The sequence below is a fragment of the Cottoperca gobio genome, chromosome 5, assembly GCF_900634415.1.
Source record: "Cottoperca gobio chromosome 5, fCotGob3.1, whole genome shotgun sequence".
Taxonomy (NCBI): Eukaryota; Metazoa; Chordata; class Actinopteri; order Perciformes; family Bovichtidae; genus Cottoperca; species Cottoperca gobio.
In genome coordinates this window covers 18,936,645-18,954,898 of record NC_041359.1, presented here as the reverse complement: position 1 = coordinate 18,954,898, position 18,254 = coordinate 18,936,645, and the positions used below count along the sequence as shown (strand labels likewise).

General features: G+C 40.2%; 1 protein-coding gene across 4 annotated transcripts in view; it reads right to left on the bottom strand.

The window, feature by feature from the left end:
* scn8ab (sodium channel, voltage gated, type VIII, alpha subunit b) overlaps nt 1-16,486 on the bottom strand; it is a 50,089-nt gene extending 33,603 nt beyond the window's left edge. Inside the window, exons 1-6 of one of the 4 annotated variants that reach the window (XM_029431701.1) lie at nt 16,382-16,486; nt 12,142-12,485; nt 2,580-2,698; nt 2,212-2,301; nt 1,993-2,121; nt 331-422 (exon numbers count right to left, since the gene is read on the bottom strand). In XM_029431701.1, the coding sequence (XP_029287561.1) occupies nt 331-422; nt 1,993-2,121; nt 2,212-2,301; nt 2,580-2,698; nt 12,142-12,429 (718 nt within the window). In that variant the 5' untranslated portion in view covers nt 12,430-12,485; nt 16,382-16,486. Of the gene's footprint in view, nt 1-330; nt 423-695; nt 788-1,992; nt 2,122-2,211; nt 2,302-2,579; nt 2,699-12,141; nt 12,486-14,050; nt 14,269-16,381 lie in introns of those variants that run through there. The other 3 variants (XM_029431703.1, XM_029431704.1, XM_029431705.1) reach the window with 3 other exon arrangements.
* Between the last annotated feature and the right edge of the window lie 1,768 nt (nt 16,487-18,254).

Sequence of the window (18,254 nt, the reverse complement as noted above, 5' to 3'; positions counted from 1 at the left end):
TTCCCCTATATTATCACATTGTTTTGGTCATTCATTTCTAATTCACTTGGGGTAGAAATGTACAGACATAAGTGTTGCATATCCTGATGTGCTGCATACACCCAGCTGTCCATATGGGACATGTGAGTCCAGAAGACTGCCAGTAGACTGCTAAGCCTATCAAAAATGTATTGCTACCATTTTTGATTGTCATAAAAACAAAAGTAAAACATTAAAAAATGAAGAAATTCTAAAACATCCTCTTTAAAAAATTAAAAGAAAAGAAAAGTAAAAGAAATAAAGACAGGTAATAGATAAAGCTCAGCCTTAGTGTTTAAATGGGAGTCTCACCTGGAATGACAGAAATTGTTTTCAATGCTCGGAGAACCCTGAACGTTCTCAGCGCCGAGACATTCCCAAGGTCCACAAACTCTGTTATATATCTGTAACAAGGTAGGATGACACACAGAACAGAACCCCATGACACACAACACACACGATAACAACACACACACACGCACGCATGTACGCGCAAGAGCACGACACCAGCACCACCATCGAGGACCAGGAGGGGACACCACGGTGAGAGAGAGAACGCCTGTCCGACCAGAGGGAAGAGAACGAAGGAGGAAGAGGAGAGGGACTGAAACAAAACCACACCTAACATCAACCCCGTGACTCGCCCCCCGCAAACACAAACACCTGGACTGTCTTACCTGGGATAACTGAAATTGTTTTCAATGCCCTCAGAACCCTGAACGTACGCAGAGCTGACACATTGCCTAGGTTTACAAACTCTGTTATATACCTGCAAGGTGGATCAGATACAATTATTCAGTAGCCATTCCAAACTGAGGAAAGAAATAATAGATTGTTACATAATATTTTTATCAGCATTATCAACGTGGTGCGATGGACTGATGTTGGATTGCTGTGGGCAATTTTCTTTAGAAACGGTTTTTGAAATTCACCTTATATCCCACCAAAAATCATGAAATAAAACATACTTAAGACTTAGTGACCGATCAGGAGAGCGAGCATGCATACTGCCTGTCAATCACACATGAACCCAGTCTAGTATTTACAAGCTCCCAAACAGCAGCAAGGAAACAAACCCATGTCTACAGTGGCGGTCATATGAACCAAAATACTGGCCCTAAAATACATTTAAATAAGGAATATAATATGTTTTGGGTAATGACAGCTTTGCAATTGTGCTAATCTATATTTATCAAAGGTTTGGAGGTAATACATTTACTAATAACTATACTGAGTTCACAAAGTTGTGCCATGTGTTGCCTAATGCTAACACAATGATGTTTGCCCTCGACTGTAGAGTTGATGTAATGGCTAAGTGTCTTAACGTTTTATTTTCAGGTTTTTGGGGGCTTTGTTTAAACCGATTCTTACTCGTTTCTCTGAATTTGCCCACAACAGCTTTTAGTTTGAGGAAGTCTTTGTCCATCTTTGAATATAAAATAAACACTATATTGCTTATTTTAAAAACCACTCCAGCAGACTGCAAAAACAGAGGTTTGTTGTTAAAAGATTCAATGTTCGATGGACATGTGTTATGATACCCACACAATGAATCTGTATGTTTATAATCAAATTCTAACTAATACACCAACATTTAAATGACTTTTCTGAAAGAAAACATTTGACTCGTAAAAGGTAAAAGCACGGGCGTCACCAATAACTGTAATGATTTCTCTGTTCCACTCATATGTCTCATAAGCCATGCCAGTGAGTCAGCAGTGTTAACTGATTTCACTGCTGTTATCTTGTAACTAGTATGTGTAAATAAATCACGTCTCACAATTTACTTCTATCCATATATGCTAAAATATTACGATATTTTTATTAGTCATGTTGAAATCCCCTTTTTGATGTTTTGCTTATATACTCAAGAATAAAATATATATATATATTTAAAATATATATATTTATTTTTATATATATATTTTATTCTTTAACGCTTTATTGTTAATAACTACGAGTTCAAATACTTACGCCATTGAGATGACCATGAAATCCAGCCAGTTCCATGGGTCTCTGAGAAAGGTGAACCCATCTATAGCGAATCCTCGGGCAACAATTTTTGTGAGTGACTCAAACGTATAGATACCTGTGAAGGTGTACCTTGAGAACAAAGAGAGAAGAGAGTAAAACGGCGACAAGCACATCAAACCACAATATGATGACTGAGGAGAAGTATGGACGTGTACTCACTCTACTTGTTTGGACCACTCCGGGGGGTCACTAAATGTCATGAATATACAGTTGGTCAAAATCGTACACATGATGATCATGCTGAATAACGTGAGAAGACAGAAGTTAAGGAAAGTATGAACAGGGCTACCCAAAACACCCCATACATTTCAATACAACAGCTACTGAAATAAAACTTTAGCAGTGCAGTAAATCTTAAGAAAGAGTGCCGAGCAGGGAGAAGACAGTGATTTAGAGCTTACATTAGCTTTCCTTACTTTGTACTGACGACGTGTGGCAAAAGCACAAAAGACTAACATGTTTGAAACACTGAAACATCTCTTTTGATTCACCGTAAAACATAGAAAATAAATCACTTGAAAGGATATGAATGTATCAAAATCTTAATAGCTATTCGCCTAAGTAGATTAAAAGGGCTTAAGATGTACACGGAGGGCGTGGCACTGAAGCGGAAGAGTGTTTTCCCTTTGTTGAGGACTATAAATGTCTGTGGAGAGAGAGAGAGAGAGAGAAAGACAAAGAGACAACAACAGTTAGAACATATAGGTTATCATTAATTATATGGCACATACTATTCAGTACACATGGTCAGCAAACCTTTCTTCTTTTTATTTTTAAAGAAAGAGACTGCAGCTTGACCGAGTAGCTGATGTGATTTCATGTGGCACTCGAGCTACAGGGCTGATTCTCACCATGAAGGTGATACTGTAATTCATTTGAACATAGCATTTTGATGAGAGTGCTCACTGTGTTGTTACTTTACCCATTTTGACATCTTTACAGCGAGACAACAGTGAACACAGTCTTCTGTTTGTAATGGCGTTACACTATACACAGAACATAAGATTAAAAAAAAACAAAAGGTATTGAAAAGGGCACATAGTGAGAAAGACAAGGATCACTCCCTCTGTGGCGAGTCACCCGAGAGCCAGGAGTACAGTTAACACCTCTGTCCGGGTTGCATCAAACCGAGTCTCTATTCTGGAGAGCTTTTCACCGTAACAGTAGCTCTGTGAGCAGCAGACATGTGCTTGGGAAGCTCTTCCCTCTTTGTGGCCAAATGACTCTCTTCGCCCCAAGTTTAAAGCTCTTACTGGAAGAGAACCGCAAATGCTGTCATCGATCAGGAGCAGATCTGCTGACTCGAGGCTCTCAATAACCACTCCCCACCCATAAAAAGCACTGGGCCAAGTGGGGATGTGCACTGGGGTGAGGCAGCAGTGTGTGTTTGTTTGTGCCCAATTGTGGACAAAGACAATGTGGGTGCATTATTTACAAACAAATAGATTACTGGATTACTTTACAAACGTGTGGTTTGGATGAAACTCTGTGAGTTATGAATGTGCCACATTCTTCACCAGACCCCCTTATGTGTATTTATGACACCACTGACAATGTTGCCTGTCAGTAATCACTGGTTACATAGAGACATAGCATTTCCTGTATGTAAACAGTATTGAAGAAACAGAATGTCCTTTGCATTCAACAGAAAGCAACATTATATAACTATTTGATTTGTAATAGGGAGAATGGTGCCTCTGTCTGTCCCACTCTGCGTCCCTAAAGACTGTTATTGCACGATGTAACTTTGGTGAGCGGGTCATACAATCACCCGTGACAAGAAAACCGGAGACAGGTGAGTGGACGACGGAGCCGGGTTTAGCCGCCTCTAGGGACTAGTGAGGGAGATTAGCTGGCTCGCTATGTCTTGTGTTGTTGCACTTGATGTTCAGCTGTGTTTCGCTCGCTAGTTTTTATAAGTAATATAAACAATGTAATCATAACAAATGAATATGCCACGTAACAGCTGTCCATATTTACTACAGCGGTGTATAAGTGATGAGCACTCTGAAGCTGTAGGAGTGCTAAATTGCAAAAATCTTAAATATATATATATACGCAGTATATATATGCAGTTAACAGCTTCTGTAACAGATTTAAAATATTTTACACTAAGGGTTACCCATTTTAAGAATGATTGTTTAATTTACAAATAATTATCACTGCACTCACAATGATAATGACAGTATTATGATGACAACCCAGTGGGGCAGCGTATACATGTATAATAGAAGCGTTTTAGTATGCATATCAAAATACACACACCACGGGAAACACTTGAAAATGGGGAGGCGACCAGAAGTGTCCTGAGACAAGTGGTGTCCTGAAATCTCATTAAATTAAAAATAGCGCCTGCGGTCTGGGGAAAGACAAAATGTATCAGAAGACTCCTCTCTCTCTCTCTCGCCCTCCCTTCCCCTCCCCTGTTCTTTTTTACCTATAGAGCATTTGCACTACTTGAAACATCTTCTCACTATTATTCATGTCACATGGAGAAAGGATCTATACTTAACCAACACAATACAAACCGGAACACACGCGACCTACAGTCATGTTTAAAGGGTAAATCTTTCTCTTAGAGGTCAAGTGTGTTGCCGAACACGCAAATACAGTATGTTGAGGAAAGGGGAGGTTGTAAAATGAGCAGTATCTCATTAGCACTTCACAGATGCCCCCGCATGCATAACTATGTTCAATATGTTGATCAATGTGAAGCATAATGCCGTGGTTAAAGCCTATAGATTTGTACATCTTATAAACATGATCTTATAGAAAACATGTCTGCTTTGTCCGTATTGAGTCTGAGTTTCAATGTAGGTCATCCTCTACAGCAGATTTTCATAAGAATTCACAATACAACTCCAAAGAGGCTTGCTTCAGTTACTCAATGAACTACGTCGAAAAATCTGCTGTTGATGCAAACTTGGCAACCTGGCACAATTACAACAAGGGATGCAGATGTCAGGCAATCTCCTTAGTTGATTGTGCCAAAATAATCGATAACCGATCAATTATTGAATTGATCAATTATAAAAATACTAAATGTATGATTTTTCTTAATGAAAGCTTCATTGTTATGGGCTTTTTTATCACAGCACTATTTACTGTAAATCTAAATCTAAATAAAGTAATATGATTGGAATCACATTCTTATATTATATATACTACTGAAAACAATGCATCCACCAGTACGGTTAGGAAACTGAGGATGAATTGCATCTATGCACATGGATAAACAAAGTGACTATGATAGTGGACAGGCACCATGGATCACAATATGTAATACAATGTTTGTTGAAGTCACACACACACACACACACACACACACACACACACACACACACACGCACTCGCTACAACACTGATCTGCCTACATTATTGCATAATTAAATATACATACATACTTGGGCATACACACATGCAATAAATGTACAACTCAGCAGAGCAAGCTTCACTGTAAGGAAGACTTATTTGCTGCAAAGATGGTGAAATGTTCCTAATTCTCCACAGAGCGTTCAAGAAAAAGGCACATATGCAAGAATCGGGAGGCAGAATGCAGCTGCAAAGGACAGTGTGTGTGTGTGTGTGTGTGTGTGTGTGTGTGTGTGTGTGTGTGTGTGTGTGTGTGTGTGTGTGTGTGTGTGAAGAGGAGGAATAATGGAGCAGGGATATGGAGAGGGGCTTGCAGGGGTATGGGACAGCAGCAAAGAGAGCTGGAGAGAGAGAGAGAGAGAGAGAGAGAGAGAGAGAGAGAGAGAGAGAGAGAGAGAGAGAGAGAGAGAGATGAGGGGGTGGAGGGGGAGTGATGCAGAACAGAAAGCCAGAGAGCTGCAGAGGGGAGAGAGCCAAACCTGAGATGGATGGGTAGACGGAGGGAGGAGGAGGACTGGGTAGGCATGCAGCAGAGAGAGAAACTGAGAATGAGACGAGGAGGGGTAGACAGAGAGAGAGAGCGAGAGCTGAGTGAGATCTAAGCAGGGAAACAATAGAGACTAAATCATGGGGAGGGGGTGTTGTACTTCTCTTAATCATCCCAGGACCCCAGCCTGACACAGACTGGTATATCACATCACTAAACCGACCGCAGATTTGGACTGTGATTGCAAATCATTTACCTTAGGGTCTTATTCATTTCAAAACATCATCTAGGGTTCAGGGAATTAATCACTAATGATATTTAATAGACTTAACACATATATTTCTTATTGTTAGTTGGAGACCTAAATGACCTTCATAAACCGTAACATACTGTAAATCAGAACGCAAGAATTTTGAAAGAACATTTCTCTTTGCTGACTGGAAAGAGAAAACATGACACACATACACTATTAGCTGGATTTTAGCCCATTTTGTAAAGAGCACCTGGTATTGAATATGGGCATCTTGATTCAATTTAGATAGAAGCAAAAATATCAACAATAGGTCAGCCTTGACATAAAATAAATGACGTAAATCTTTGGCGCTTTGGGACAAAACAGCGTTCTCTCATGAGGACGTTAGATTTAATATCTATTATTAGCATTATCACCTGAAACATAACTCATGTACCTCTGATTAAGATCACTGCAGTGAGGACTTAGCCAGTTATGTCTAAATACATATGACTGCAAACTAATTTCCCTGCATATTATACCATGTCAAAAAATGTGCGTCATCCCACTTCTTTACCTGTATGCTGTGCTGCAAACTCCAGTTTCCCCTCCTAACCCCACCCTACTTCTTTAGACCAAACCTAGCTAGCAGTGGAAGCACGCTCAACCACCACCCCCACCCCATCCCATCCTCACTCGGGCCAGTACAGGAGGATGCTGTGTCATCAGAGACTGAGGACTCAGACAAAGCACTAAAGCCTGGCCCTCCCTCTAATTTACTACACCCTGAAAAAAAAAAAATAGAACGCAAGACAGGAGGCAGCAAATGGGAGAGGGAAAAGGAGAGTAATGGACAGAGACACACACAGAGACAGAGATGGTGGGACAGGAGCATAATGTAATGGTGTGTACAGTGCTACATGCTGAGATTAAGAGGCTGCTGCTGCTTTAGCCGTGAGCTCCCTTTGTGTGCTCACTAGTAGCTGCTGCCCTGCAGAAGTCTGAACAGCGATGACTGGTCTGCTGCACACTCCTGTTATAAAACGGTCACCAAAATGCCACATTCAGGAGGAGAATATAGCCTCTGCATCAACAAAACCTGAAAGCTGTTCAAACTGCTTTTTGTCCATACTGTGCAGCAGCCAATTCAAGCTGAATCATCTCAACTGTTTTGCCATGTAAATCAAAATGTCCGTCCGTCCGTCCCCCCCGACACATGTCTACACCTGCACAGTGCAAGCTAAAACACTATGCCCTCCATCCATCCCTCTTGCATGACCACAGCAGCTTTAACATTGCCTAATCACATCAGACATTTGAAAAGCCCAGGCAGTCCTCTCCCCATCACAGGGGAAAACAAGAACTGCAACGCTGCATTTCTCTTCCTCACCACTTGCCCCCTCTTCCACTCTTTGATGCATGAGTGCTGTGATCAGGTTTCCTGCAGCTGACACACTCATTGACATACAGTGCAATGGTGAGCGATAGGATGACTGTCGGTCGAGTAGAGGAGACGAGCAGCCCGGAAAGGTGAGGACAGGAACAGTAGAGGAAGAATGGACGCTAACCGTGAATATACTTAGAGGCACTTCTTCAAGTATGATAAAGGACAAATACATTAGTGGATTAGGAAAAATGATTGATATGAATGATAGTGAGATGGAGAGGGAAGATGAGGTCTTAACCTGTGACTCTTCTTGAACTTGCTGATACAACACATAGATGGGTATGATGAGGTGAGCAGATCTAAGCAGAAGAGAAGTCAGAACCTGAAGCAGTAGCTAGGTTTGAGAAACTAAACTAGCTGGCAGTCTAAAAGTCTACTAACCCCATCCCTCCCTTTTGAAATTCCCTTAGCGTGTGCCCTTTAGCAAGGCACCATAGCCATTGCTGCATTAGTGGCCAGAAAATACAGGGCTGTGGCTGAGATGGGTCTATACTGCAACTACCTCCCCAGGTCATGGATTTATTTCTTTAAGATAAACAAAATTTAGATTTTTTTATCGGGTAAATGGAGAAATGCCAATGAAACACACTAATGTATTAATGTTAGGCATTAAACATCCCGAAGTACACATGCTGCAGTTATCCATTATCTAACAATTATTCCATTGATAGCAGCTAAAATCCATCGTGGCACACAATCCTGATCATTTGGAAAGAACATTCATTTTGTAGATAAACCATCTCTTGTTCTGGAGAGTAACCCTGTCCTACTGATAATGTAGGTGGTATCATATTTCACAACTCTTGCCAATAACAGTTTGAGAGGAAGATAAATAAGGAGTCCATTTGCCATGTATTTTCAATGTTCTGACAGCTCGGGCTGTATCTCTATGACTGGAATTATTATCAAACGAGAGACCATTTTGAGTTTCTTCGAACTCTGCCTTCATTTTGATCTCAACACTACCGGCAAGTATCATGACTGCATCTTCCACATTTGCTATCACGGCCACCAAATCTGTCCACAGACATAAACACTTGGCAAATTACTCAAAATGGCTTCTGTGGTAGTTTGTGCTACAGTAGGTGTCTCCAGCTGCTCATTTTGCCAGGATAACACACACACACACACACACACACAGACTGACAAGGTAAAAACAATGCCAGTGTCCCTGTCGAGGCTGGTAATTAATATTTTAAAACAAAACACTATTTCAGTACCATCATACTGTAAATGAGGAAGAGAGGCACATTGATAGCATCTGGGGGGGGCTGAACATTTAAATTTTTCATGTCTGGTTTATGTTCATTGCAGTGTTTCTTATACTTACGCTTTAAAGTAACATACTGTATTTAAGTGTTCATCTGAGTTTTTTGTTGAGCCTAATATGCCCATCTTTTATGCTCTATGAAAAACACCATTTTGAAATCATCACATTTTAGTTTAATATCCTTTTCTGAATGTAGTTTCTTCTGCACACACACACCATCGCACATGTAGGAGGTAGAGGAGACGTGTGAGTGGAAGCCATTACAAACAACTCCGCAGCAACTTTCCTTCAAACACCAAAGTGAGATGCCACAGAAGAAAGTAAGGAGCGGTAATAAAGTATTGCCTTGGTCAACAAGCATAGCGGGAAAGGATAATAGCACAAGAATGCAACCCTTCCTGTGACCACCACTGAACTAGGGCTGTGGATCAATAGATCACAAAAAGCACATACACTGGATAGTTACATCCGCCCTATGAGGGAGTGCTGCTGGCTGAGATGGCCAGTCCTGCTGACTGAGCTTCTTGCTGCTGTACAGGTCACAGATTCTCTTACACATTATAACCACACAGGAGACTGGCTCCTCCATATGTCTACACAGCTGAAGGCACTACAGCTACTCCTGCCCTTTTCTCTCCACTTCCTGTCCTCTCCTGTTCTCTCCTGCCATCTTCTGCCATTTTGCATTCCTCTTTCGCTAGTGCAGAGCTACAGTGAGGGCACAGCCATGCTGGAGTTTGAGTGGTGTGGAAAAGATGCCTAAAATGTCTTATTCTGATTAATAAGAAATACATGGTAACACTTTCTATGATGCCTATAATGCATTATTAACATACTTATAATGCTTTATAATCTGCTTATTATAGCACTGTATAATTGTAGTTTTAAGCACTCATAATGCTGGATAACACATTATAAAGCATTTTATAATTACTTATAAAGGTCAATTATCATAAGACTTCATAATTGTCACTCTCTGTCATTTTGTTTAGCAAGGATCTTAGTGCATCATACTACCCATAGTAATACATTAAATATTTTTATAATACAATAAGTTTCTCTAATTGGTCAATGGGTGCTTTAAGTGAAACTCCTGAGCTATAGTCAGATATAATATATTACAATCGGGTTATAAGTCCCTATAAGTGGTCATTGTTTGCTTTAAGTAAAGTGAAAACATATCATTAAATCCAAAATGTCATTGAGTAACGAGCAACTATGAAGTATTTGATCTTATAACTCAATATTAAATGTGTTATTATGTGTTATGATTATTGTTATAAAGCATTATGAATGTGTAAGTGTTTATCAGTTATTATAGACATAAAATACATCATTTGGAGAGAAAATATGGAGATGAGGGTTGGTGTCATCTGCACCTGTATCACATTAATTCAGAAGTTGATGTATACATTATTTTATGATCTTGAATAACAGTAACACTGATAAGACCACCTGAGCCAATCACGAGCCGAGCACGGCAACAGCTTGTTAGCACGGCAACAGCTTGTTAGCACGAGCCCCGGCTGCTATGTAGCACCACGGTAGCTGTTTAGCTAGAAAGACACAACATCTAACCATCATATCTCTATAAATGACTTTATCAAATTGACAAATGTTCGATTACACAGACATGCAGTTACATATAGTTACTACTTCACTCCGAGCAGCTGTCAATCATGACGTCCAACCCCCTTTTCATAGCATTAAATAACTAATTAAAACCAAACTAAGCAGAAAAATTAACACTTGAACATACATCCGTGTGATAAGAGCATCCTAACATGACAGAAACCATCTTTGAGAAAAATGTATTTGATGTGTACTTTGACTTTTTTGTTTGACCCATGTCCCATCTGCTAACACTGAGGGGGGCAGGATTTGTGACCTATATGGCAGCCAGCTCCTAGGGGTCGATCGAGATGTTTTGGCTTCACTTTTGGGGGGAGCTCGTCCATTTTTTTATACAGTCTATGGTTTTAACCTGTGTTGTCTGGGTCAAAGTCACATGATTACTTCAAACCTCATTGCTGTTTCCTCAGAAGCTGCAGTTTAAACTGAGGTTTAGTCTGAACCCGGTTGTGTGTCATGTAGAAATCATCTAAACTCCTGTGGAGCTCACAGTATCTGAGTTTTAATTTAAACCTTCTGCAGACACATTTTAACTGAGGTTTCAACATAAGGACATATGTATACTGCTCAGATCATCTTATTCATTTCTAAAATGTCTTAGATGCATGTTCTTTTGAAGTCAACACTATATCAAGCTGTGTGTAACTACAATTAAAAGGTATAACTTCTTCCTCATTTAATTTCTGATAGCAGAAACAGGGCTACTGATTATCTGCTAAACATATTGTTAATGAATGCACCCCCACAAGTAAATAATATTAAATATATGTACATTTCTCACATATTAGCAGGGAGACCGTTTCTCACTTAATAAGATGCCTTATTGAAATGGGTCATGGGTGAGAATATAAATAAGTGTGCACATCACTCACACACATTCACTCATATTGTACAACAATGTGGAAAACGATGAAAACATTGCAGAACGTAATGTAAATCAAAATGAGACCAGTAACAACGCAGCAATACAGATAAAATGATGATAACAATGATAATTCCACTGCCCCAGTGCATGCTGGGAAACCATCTGATACGCCTACTATGGACAGAGATGTGTGTTTTGTCACAAAATAATTTAATTAGCTATAGTATTTATGGCACATAAACATAGATGGGAATTTGTCATCCCCTCGAGCTCAGGTCATCTTTACCATACACAGATAATTAACCAACACTGCAGAAACCTTTGTGATTGCCACTCATCGAGAAATGCATTGTTCTTGCATGTACTGCATCGCTTTGATTGTACAGGTCTACTAAAAGAACATCACAGGCCTTGTATGATCTAATAATGCAGTGACGGTATCTAAGCAGTGACTAAAAGGTCATCAAAAGCTCTTAAATATCTTTCCTATTATTACATCCCTATCCCTACATAGTGAATACAAAAACTTCTATTTTGTATGAATTGATATAAAATCTGGATCTATTATGACAGCGCATTCCATATTACCTATGTCGATGGCATGGTTAGTTTACAATGCTGGCAATTTAAAAGGTAAACACTAAGCCCATTGGAAGGTTACGCACCAGCTGAATAATACATGCGTTAAAGCTCTCACTATCTATAACTACATTAAGCAAATGCTTCTTCATTTGAGTGTTTTGGGGAAAACTGGGTGGTGCATTTGACTTGTGTTACAACTCACTTTCAGGTTCAGGTTCTGATAGTATGGGTCCAAATCCTCCAGCGGTACGCCCGACATTCCTTTTGGAACATCGCCGTAGATGAACGGCAGGCTCTTCCCAGCCTCCAGGTCACGGTTGGGCTTGGGTTCATTCTCGTCAGACGTGTCGCGATGACTACTGTCCGATCTGGGCTTGGGTGGCTTCTTGTTCTTCTCTTCTGCGATGCGCCTCTCGATGTTAGCGAGCGACTCATGGGTGAATTTCTTGAAGCTGTCAGGTCCTGGGGGTGACATAAGGGGTGCGGCCATGTTTTCATCCTGCAGCTATTTCCTCTTTATTTGTTTTCCATCACAGATATCCAGCTCTGAGAGGAAGAGAGGGACAAGGAGAGAGAAAGAGTACGCATAGGGTACTGATCAAAGAGGATGTTGAATAAGTGATGGAACACAAAATGAAAAAACAATCATCCTTTAAAATAATGTCAAATGTGGTTTTTTTGTCAATGTAATTGCATAAATAACACAGACTGGACAACAAAGGGTTATGATTACGTTGGTTGACATATGTATATGTTAGTCCAGTTGCTTTGCATCCCTTTTCAGGTTCAGTGCTGCTCAAAGCCTTGCAGATGGAATTTTCTAGTTCAGCCAGGGAACGCAAACAAAGCAAAATAAAGCTGAAAAAGTGCAAACATTTGGAACATGGGCCAGTAGGCATTATTTCTGCTCTCTCCATCAACCTTAATGACTAAAGCACTGATCCTGGATCCACAAAAGCTAAGCCCAGGTATCCAGACTATACAACATTTAATTCCCTTTTTCTCTCATCTTTGTTACCTCAACAGCAAGGAAATATGTTAAGTTTATTCTTCTTGTGTTTATGCTCACAAATGATGGGCTCTTTATCCAGCCAGGAACTCATCTGGCTGACTCTCTCCTTCACAATCTTCTTTCTCAGGACATTTCCTTGTATATAAGCATGCCATAATGCAGCACTTAGAGTTATGTGTATCCTTTAACTTCCATGGTGTTGATACTAAAAATTTTATAAATGTGATGTGAATGTGTTGTTGTTTCTTTTAGCTTGGATGTCTCTCTGGTCCAAACAGCTCTCACTGACGATATATATAAAATAAGTGGGAAATAAGCTTCCAGCACACAGGTATCTGTCCTGTGCAAAATTACAAGGAGCCAAACAATCAACCCAGGAAAGAAGAGCAGACAGATATTAGTGCTAGACGTATGCAAAGAGTCTAGTGTTAAATGTTCACCGTAAGAAATTAATAAGTTGATAATGAATATCAAAGCTCCTTGCTGTAAAAATTTAAATATAGATGAAGTATATCAATGAATGTAACTGGGATTAGTGGTAAAGAAAATAATGGGTGGGGTTTATTGCCTAACAATATTTCAAATGTTGACAGTTTATTTGTCATAGGACTATATTCTGAGCTGACTTTAAAATACATTATAAACATTACTTGTTGTGTTTTTGTTGTTCTCTGTGACAAACCCATCCACCTGCTAATTTATTTGAAAAATTCAAACCTAATAAAAGAAATGTCACCTGGTCCATGTTTATCATATGTAACACCCGACACAGGCCACAGTGGGCATGGTGGTGTCTTACACCCTACTGTGCTGACTGACTAATAATTAAGCATTGTTAACTGTCGAAAGATAGTCAACAAATGATTGCCGGAATGGAAATTATTCAACCTCTGGGGTTCTCATTGTTTAAACAGTAAGGTTGAAATAGCATCATCATCTGCATCTCTTCAGGCTCATACAACAGATGCATTTCTCTCCCCAGTTGGCTGATGGCCATTCTGTTTGATACAACATATTTGACAGTCAAGTCACAGATCAGGCTATCGAAAAATAGACAGTGTGTGCAACATTATATGGAGACAATGACGAAGGTACAGACCTGGAAATAAATCAGAAAGAAAAGAGAAGAAATCCAAAAGCAGATTTAGATCCAACAGCCCAGTATCTTCCGAGAAAAAGCACAGGCAACCAGAAAAGGGTTGAAGTCCGATTCAAGTAACCGAACCTCGGCACAACCTCCAAGTCTCCTTCCACCAATGTTACATCAATTGATCTACCGTCAAGGTGATTCAAACCAGAATGCAATAGCATGGCCAGAATATAGCCTACAATTTACACAAAACGCTGGGACATTCCTAAAAACAGGCAGCAACACTGCAAGGCGACGAGGAGAAGCTGCCTGGAAATGTTGCAGATGCTGCTCAACGCTTTCGATATCCACTATCTCCCTAGGTCATATGAAGAAAAAAAACCCGGCATAAATCGCAAGAATCTGATCACATTTAGTGACACAAGACTGCTCGGTAAACTCTTAAATCAATTACAGTGATATAATAGCTCACATAATCGGCACCAAATGCGCGCAGCCTATAACCGCGCTCGGTTCTGTTCAATCCGTTATGAGTCAATGGATTCCGGACATGAAAGCTGATGGATGACAGCGAAAACTAACAACTCCGGCAGGCTCGTTTGCCTCGCAGGGAAAAGACAAGCTTGTCGCCGTCCGGATAAGCAGCGTTTAGCAAAAACGCTCATATATGCGGCATCCTCTGTGCAGAGGAAAGACACCCAAATGCACCTGGAAAAATCTCCTATTGTGCTCTATGAGATGTGATGATGACCTGACATCAGATGGAGCTAACCGGACACCGCGGCGACACAGATCTAGTGAGGAGGAGTCACATGGGCCGGTAAAAAGAAACGTACACATCCTTCATTTCCTGCAGTGATGTCTTAATGTTGCCTGTCACTAGATGCCATCCCAGTCCAAATACACAGCATCAATGAGAATAGGTGAGCCCAGCAGGCCCAAGTCCAACATTAGAGAGAATAACTTGGCAGCCAAATATTAAAGAGGCCCCTCATGTCCTAAATGGGTGGGTGCCACTTCATGCCCGAGCTCTGAGTCAATTTCAGGTAAAGTTATGACGTCCTGACCGGAAATTTTGATGTGCTATGATAATTCAGTTTAAGATGTTTTTTCCCCTCAAAGGACAGACGAGGTGTGAGGAGGAAAGGCGAAAAATAATTAAGCATGATACCTCAGGCCACTGTAGATATAAACACAGATAAAGAAAACCTCGGAGAACTTTCTCACCGTGTGGGATAAAGACCACCCGCTCCCCTTCACATTGTGTGTCTCATCATGTAAATGATTTTCAATTCCTGAGAGGGCTTTGTAGTCTATGTAGTCCTCAGGAAAGTCCACTGTTTAATACCGAGGCGCGCCGTTGTCCTATAGGGCCAAAGCCTAAAATACTGCAGTGTGGTTTATTGCTGCTATAGGCTCTAACTAACAAACTCGTAGTAGGTCAGTTGAATGCACAAGCCATGTTCCGACAATACATTCCTGGCCTCAACTCAAAGCAGTCCATAGCACAAACCAATTTCACATCTAAAAAGGTAAAAATATTTACAGCAAAAAAAAAAGGACAAAAAAAAAAAGAGAAACTAAAATGGTCTTAAGGCTGTACCACACCCGTATTTATATCATCGAGGCGATTCGGAGACGCCATATGGTGCAGGTTTATAGAGCTATACCCTGATGGGAAAATGTGTTTTTAATGGCTGGGATTGCGTGAAAATACCAGAAAAGGGTGCCGCGGCCCCTTTGAGGACTGCCAAACTAAAGACGCACCTACCTCCTCACGCAATACAGTCTCCAACGAGATTGCAAGAGGGAGGGGGCGCAGAGGTGGAGTGTGGGGGTGGGGGTGGGGGGGGATAAAACTATCATAGTTATAAAATAATGGTAACGAGGAGATTGCTACCTAAAATGATTTTGCAAACGACGCATTATTCGTGCACTTGGAGCATGCAGGCTATGGTATTGTCGCCACTCAGAGAAGTTTGACGTGATCTCATTTATATATCCCATATGCGTATGTTTCACATTCTGACACAGTGAAATGTCATTCCATCCAGCGGCAGGCCAACACCCCAAATAACCTGCTGTCCCCCCTGTTTTCTACCGCGTCGCGGCACAAATCCGTGTGTCCCCTCGAAAAAATCACATCTTCCCTTCGTCTAACGGGTACCTCGCATGCATATTTGTCCATGTACTGGAAAGGAGCCTTCCACAGACGCTAGGAAAAGATGCTGAGAGGGACCGCTCTGCGGCACTGGGATGCAGTCAGTCGACAAAGTAGGACTGCGATCCATCCCACGACACGAAAAACCAGACAAAGCAGAAAACAGATTGTCTACTTACTTTTTCTCGCATTAACAGAAATTCAGACAGCTGTCACTGAACTGCAGATGTAGAAAAGAGTCGAGAGTAACTGCGGCTGTCGCCATATTGTTGCTGCTATCTTCCTTCCCAGTGCGTGCGGCTACCCTGCATAATTGATGACTCTCAGCAAATTGTTAGGGAGTGTCGGTAAATGCCTTTAGTTTCAATAACGGACAAGAGACCGCAGCATCGTAAGCAGAAAAAAACACTGTTCACTGTTCATGTAACAACAGTCATTGATATTCTGGTTGGGATAGGTATTGCGATATGAAACATATTTGTTTTTAATCTTGATCTGCTATGATAATAATTGAGTGTGGGATTACATATCATTATTAAAATCAGGCCAGGAAGCAAAGACCACTCTGAGATTACAATACGATTTTATGTAACCAAGGTGATGGTATCTTTCAATTTAATTTAAATACAACATTTCAAACATTTAATTTGTGTCATCAATAATATCAATTTTATTTCAGAGCTCTAGGTGCATGATCAAAAACAATGAATTCAAAAGTTATTTTTATTTCCCATAAAACCAGCGAGACAGTTTACTCAAGTTGCATTGTTTATTCTTGATTAAAACCAGCCTAGTTAGTAGTCGGACCTACAAATCAATGAACGCCAACCAATCTGTGAACCTTGTACCCCTATGCTATATCTATCTTGCCTTAACTATAATGGCTTCGTTTGTTTGAATGATTTGTTTGCTTTAAAATAGATTGTATGTATATACACATTTTCCCAGCAGAACTTTTGACTTGCCATAGTAGCAAAAAAGCAGATGTTAGTAAAATTAACAAAGATGGCTCTGTCTATTCAAATGTACAAATAAGCCCATGACATTGATCCAGCATGAACAATACCAGGAACCTGAAACTAAAGCAGCTAAATGGAATTAACTCATTATTTATTTTAATATTTACACCTGTGATTTACTGTGATATGGTAAATAGCCTACATTTCTTGAAAATGGCCTATTACTGTAACTGACAGTTCCACATTGCACAGACCCAGTGACCAACATATTGAATTATTCTGCATGCATATTCAAAGCACCTTATAACTATCTATGTAACCACATATACTAAACCTCTGCTGACAACAGACTAAATCATATCCACATCCATAGTCTGGTATTTCCCTTGAGGATGTAAGCACACAATAATGAATGTGGAGGTTGTGATCCCAGTCCCATATGTGCATGTCCTACATGACATAGGTTTCAAACCTTGATTTAATTATTACACTTAATCTACACCATGTTGTCTTAACAAACAGACTATGAAGAATTGTTTATGGGTCAATCAGCAAACTGTGTGTTACTGTATGCAATTAATGTTTTGTGGTTCCATAAATGTTGTATTGTGCTGGCTTTAGCTGGACGAAGTTCTTTTTGTTTGTTTGTGTCGTTTTGAGAGTACAATCACATGCACACACTGCTCACATTCAGTCAATGAAGGAGAAATCACTTTCAACATATCGTGACCCTTTGTCTAAAGCCTCCACCCTTCAAAATACAAGGTTGAAGGATTTTATAAAAGAGGTGTTTTGAATTTGACCCAACAATGTCTCTATCTGGTGGAATTCTGAAGAACTGCAGTTTAAGATCTACAGGAAATCAAGTCTGGTATGTATTTTCATTCATCCAGCTACTTTGCATTTCAGTGCACTTCAATACAGTGAGCAATGGAAATACTTAAGAATATAACCCCATTCCCATTAAACCTTTACATAGTGTGCTGTAGAACGGATAAATAAACTTGAAGTACAGCCATAGACTGTATCCTGGAGTTTTTAGGCAATTTTGCATACAGTATTGAACCAACGCAGCCTGGACCCAGATAGGTGA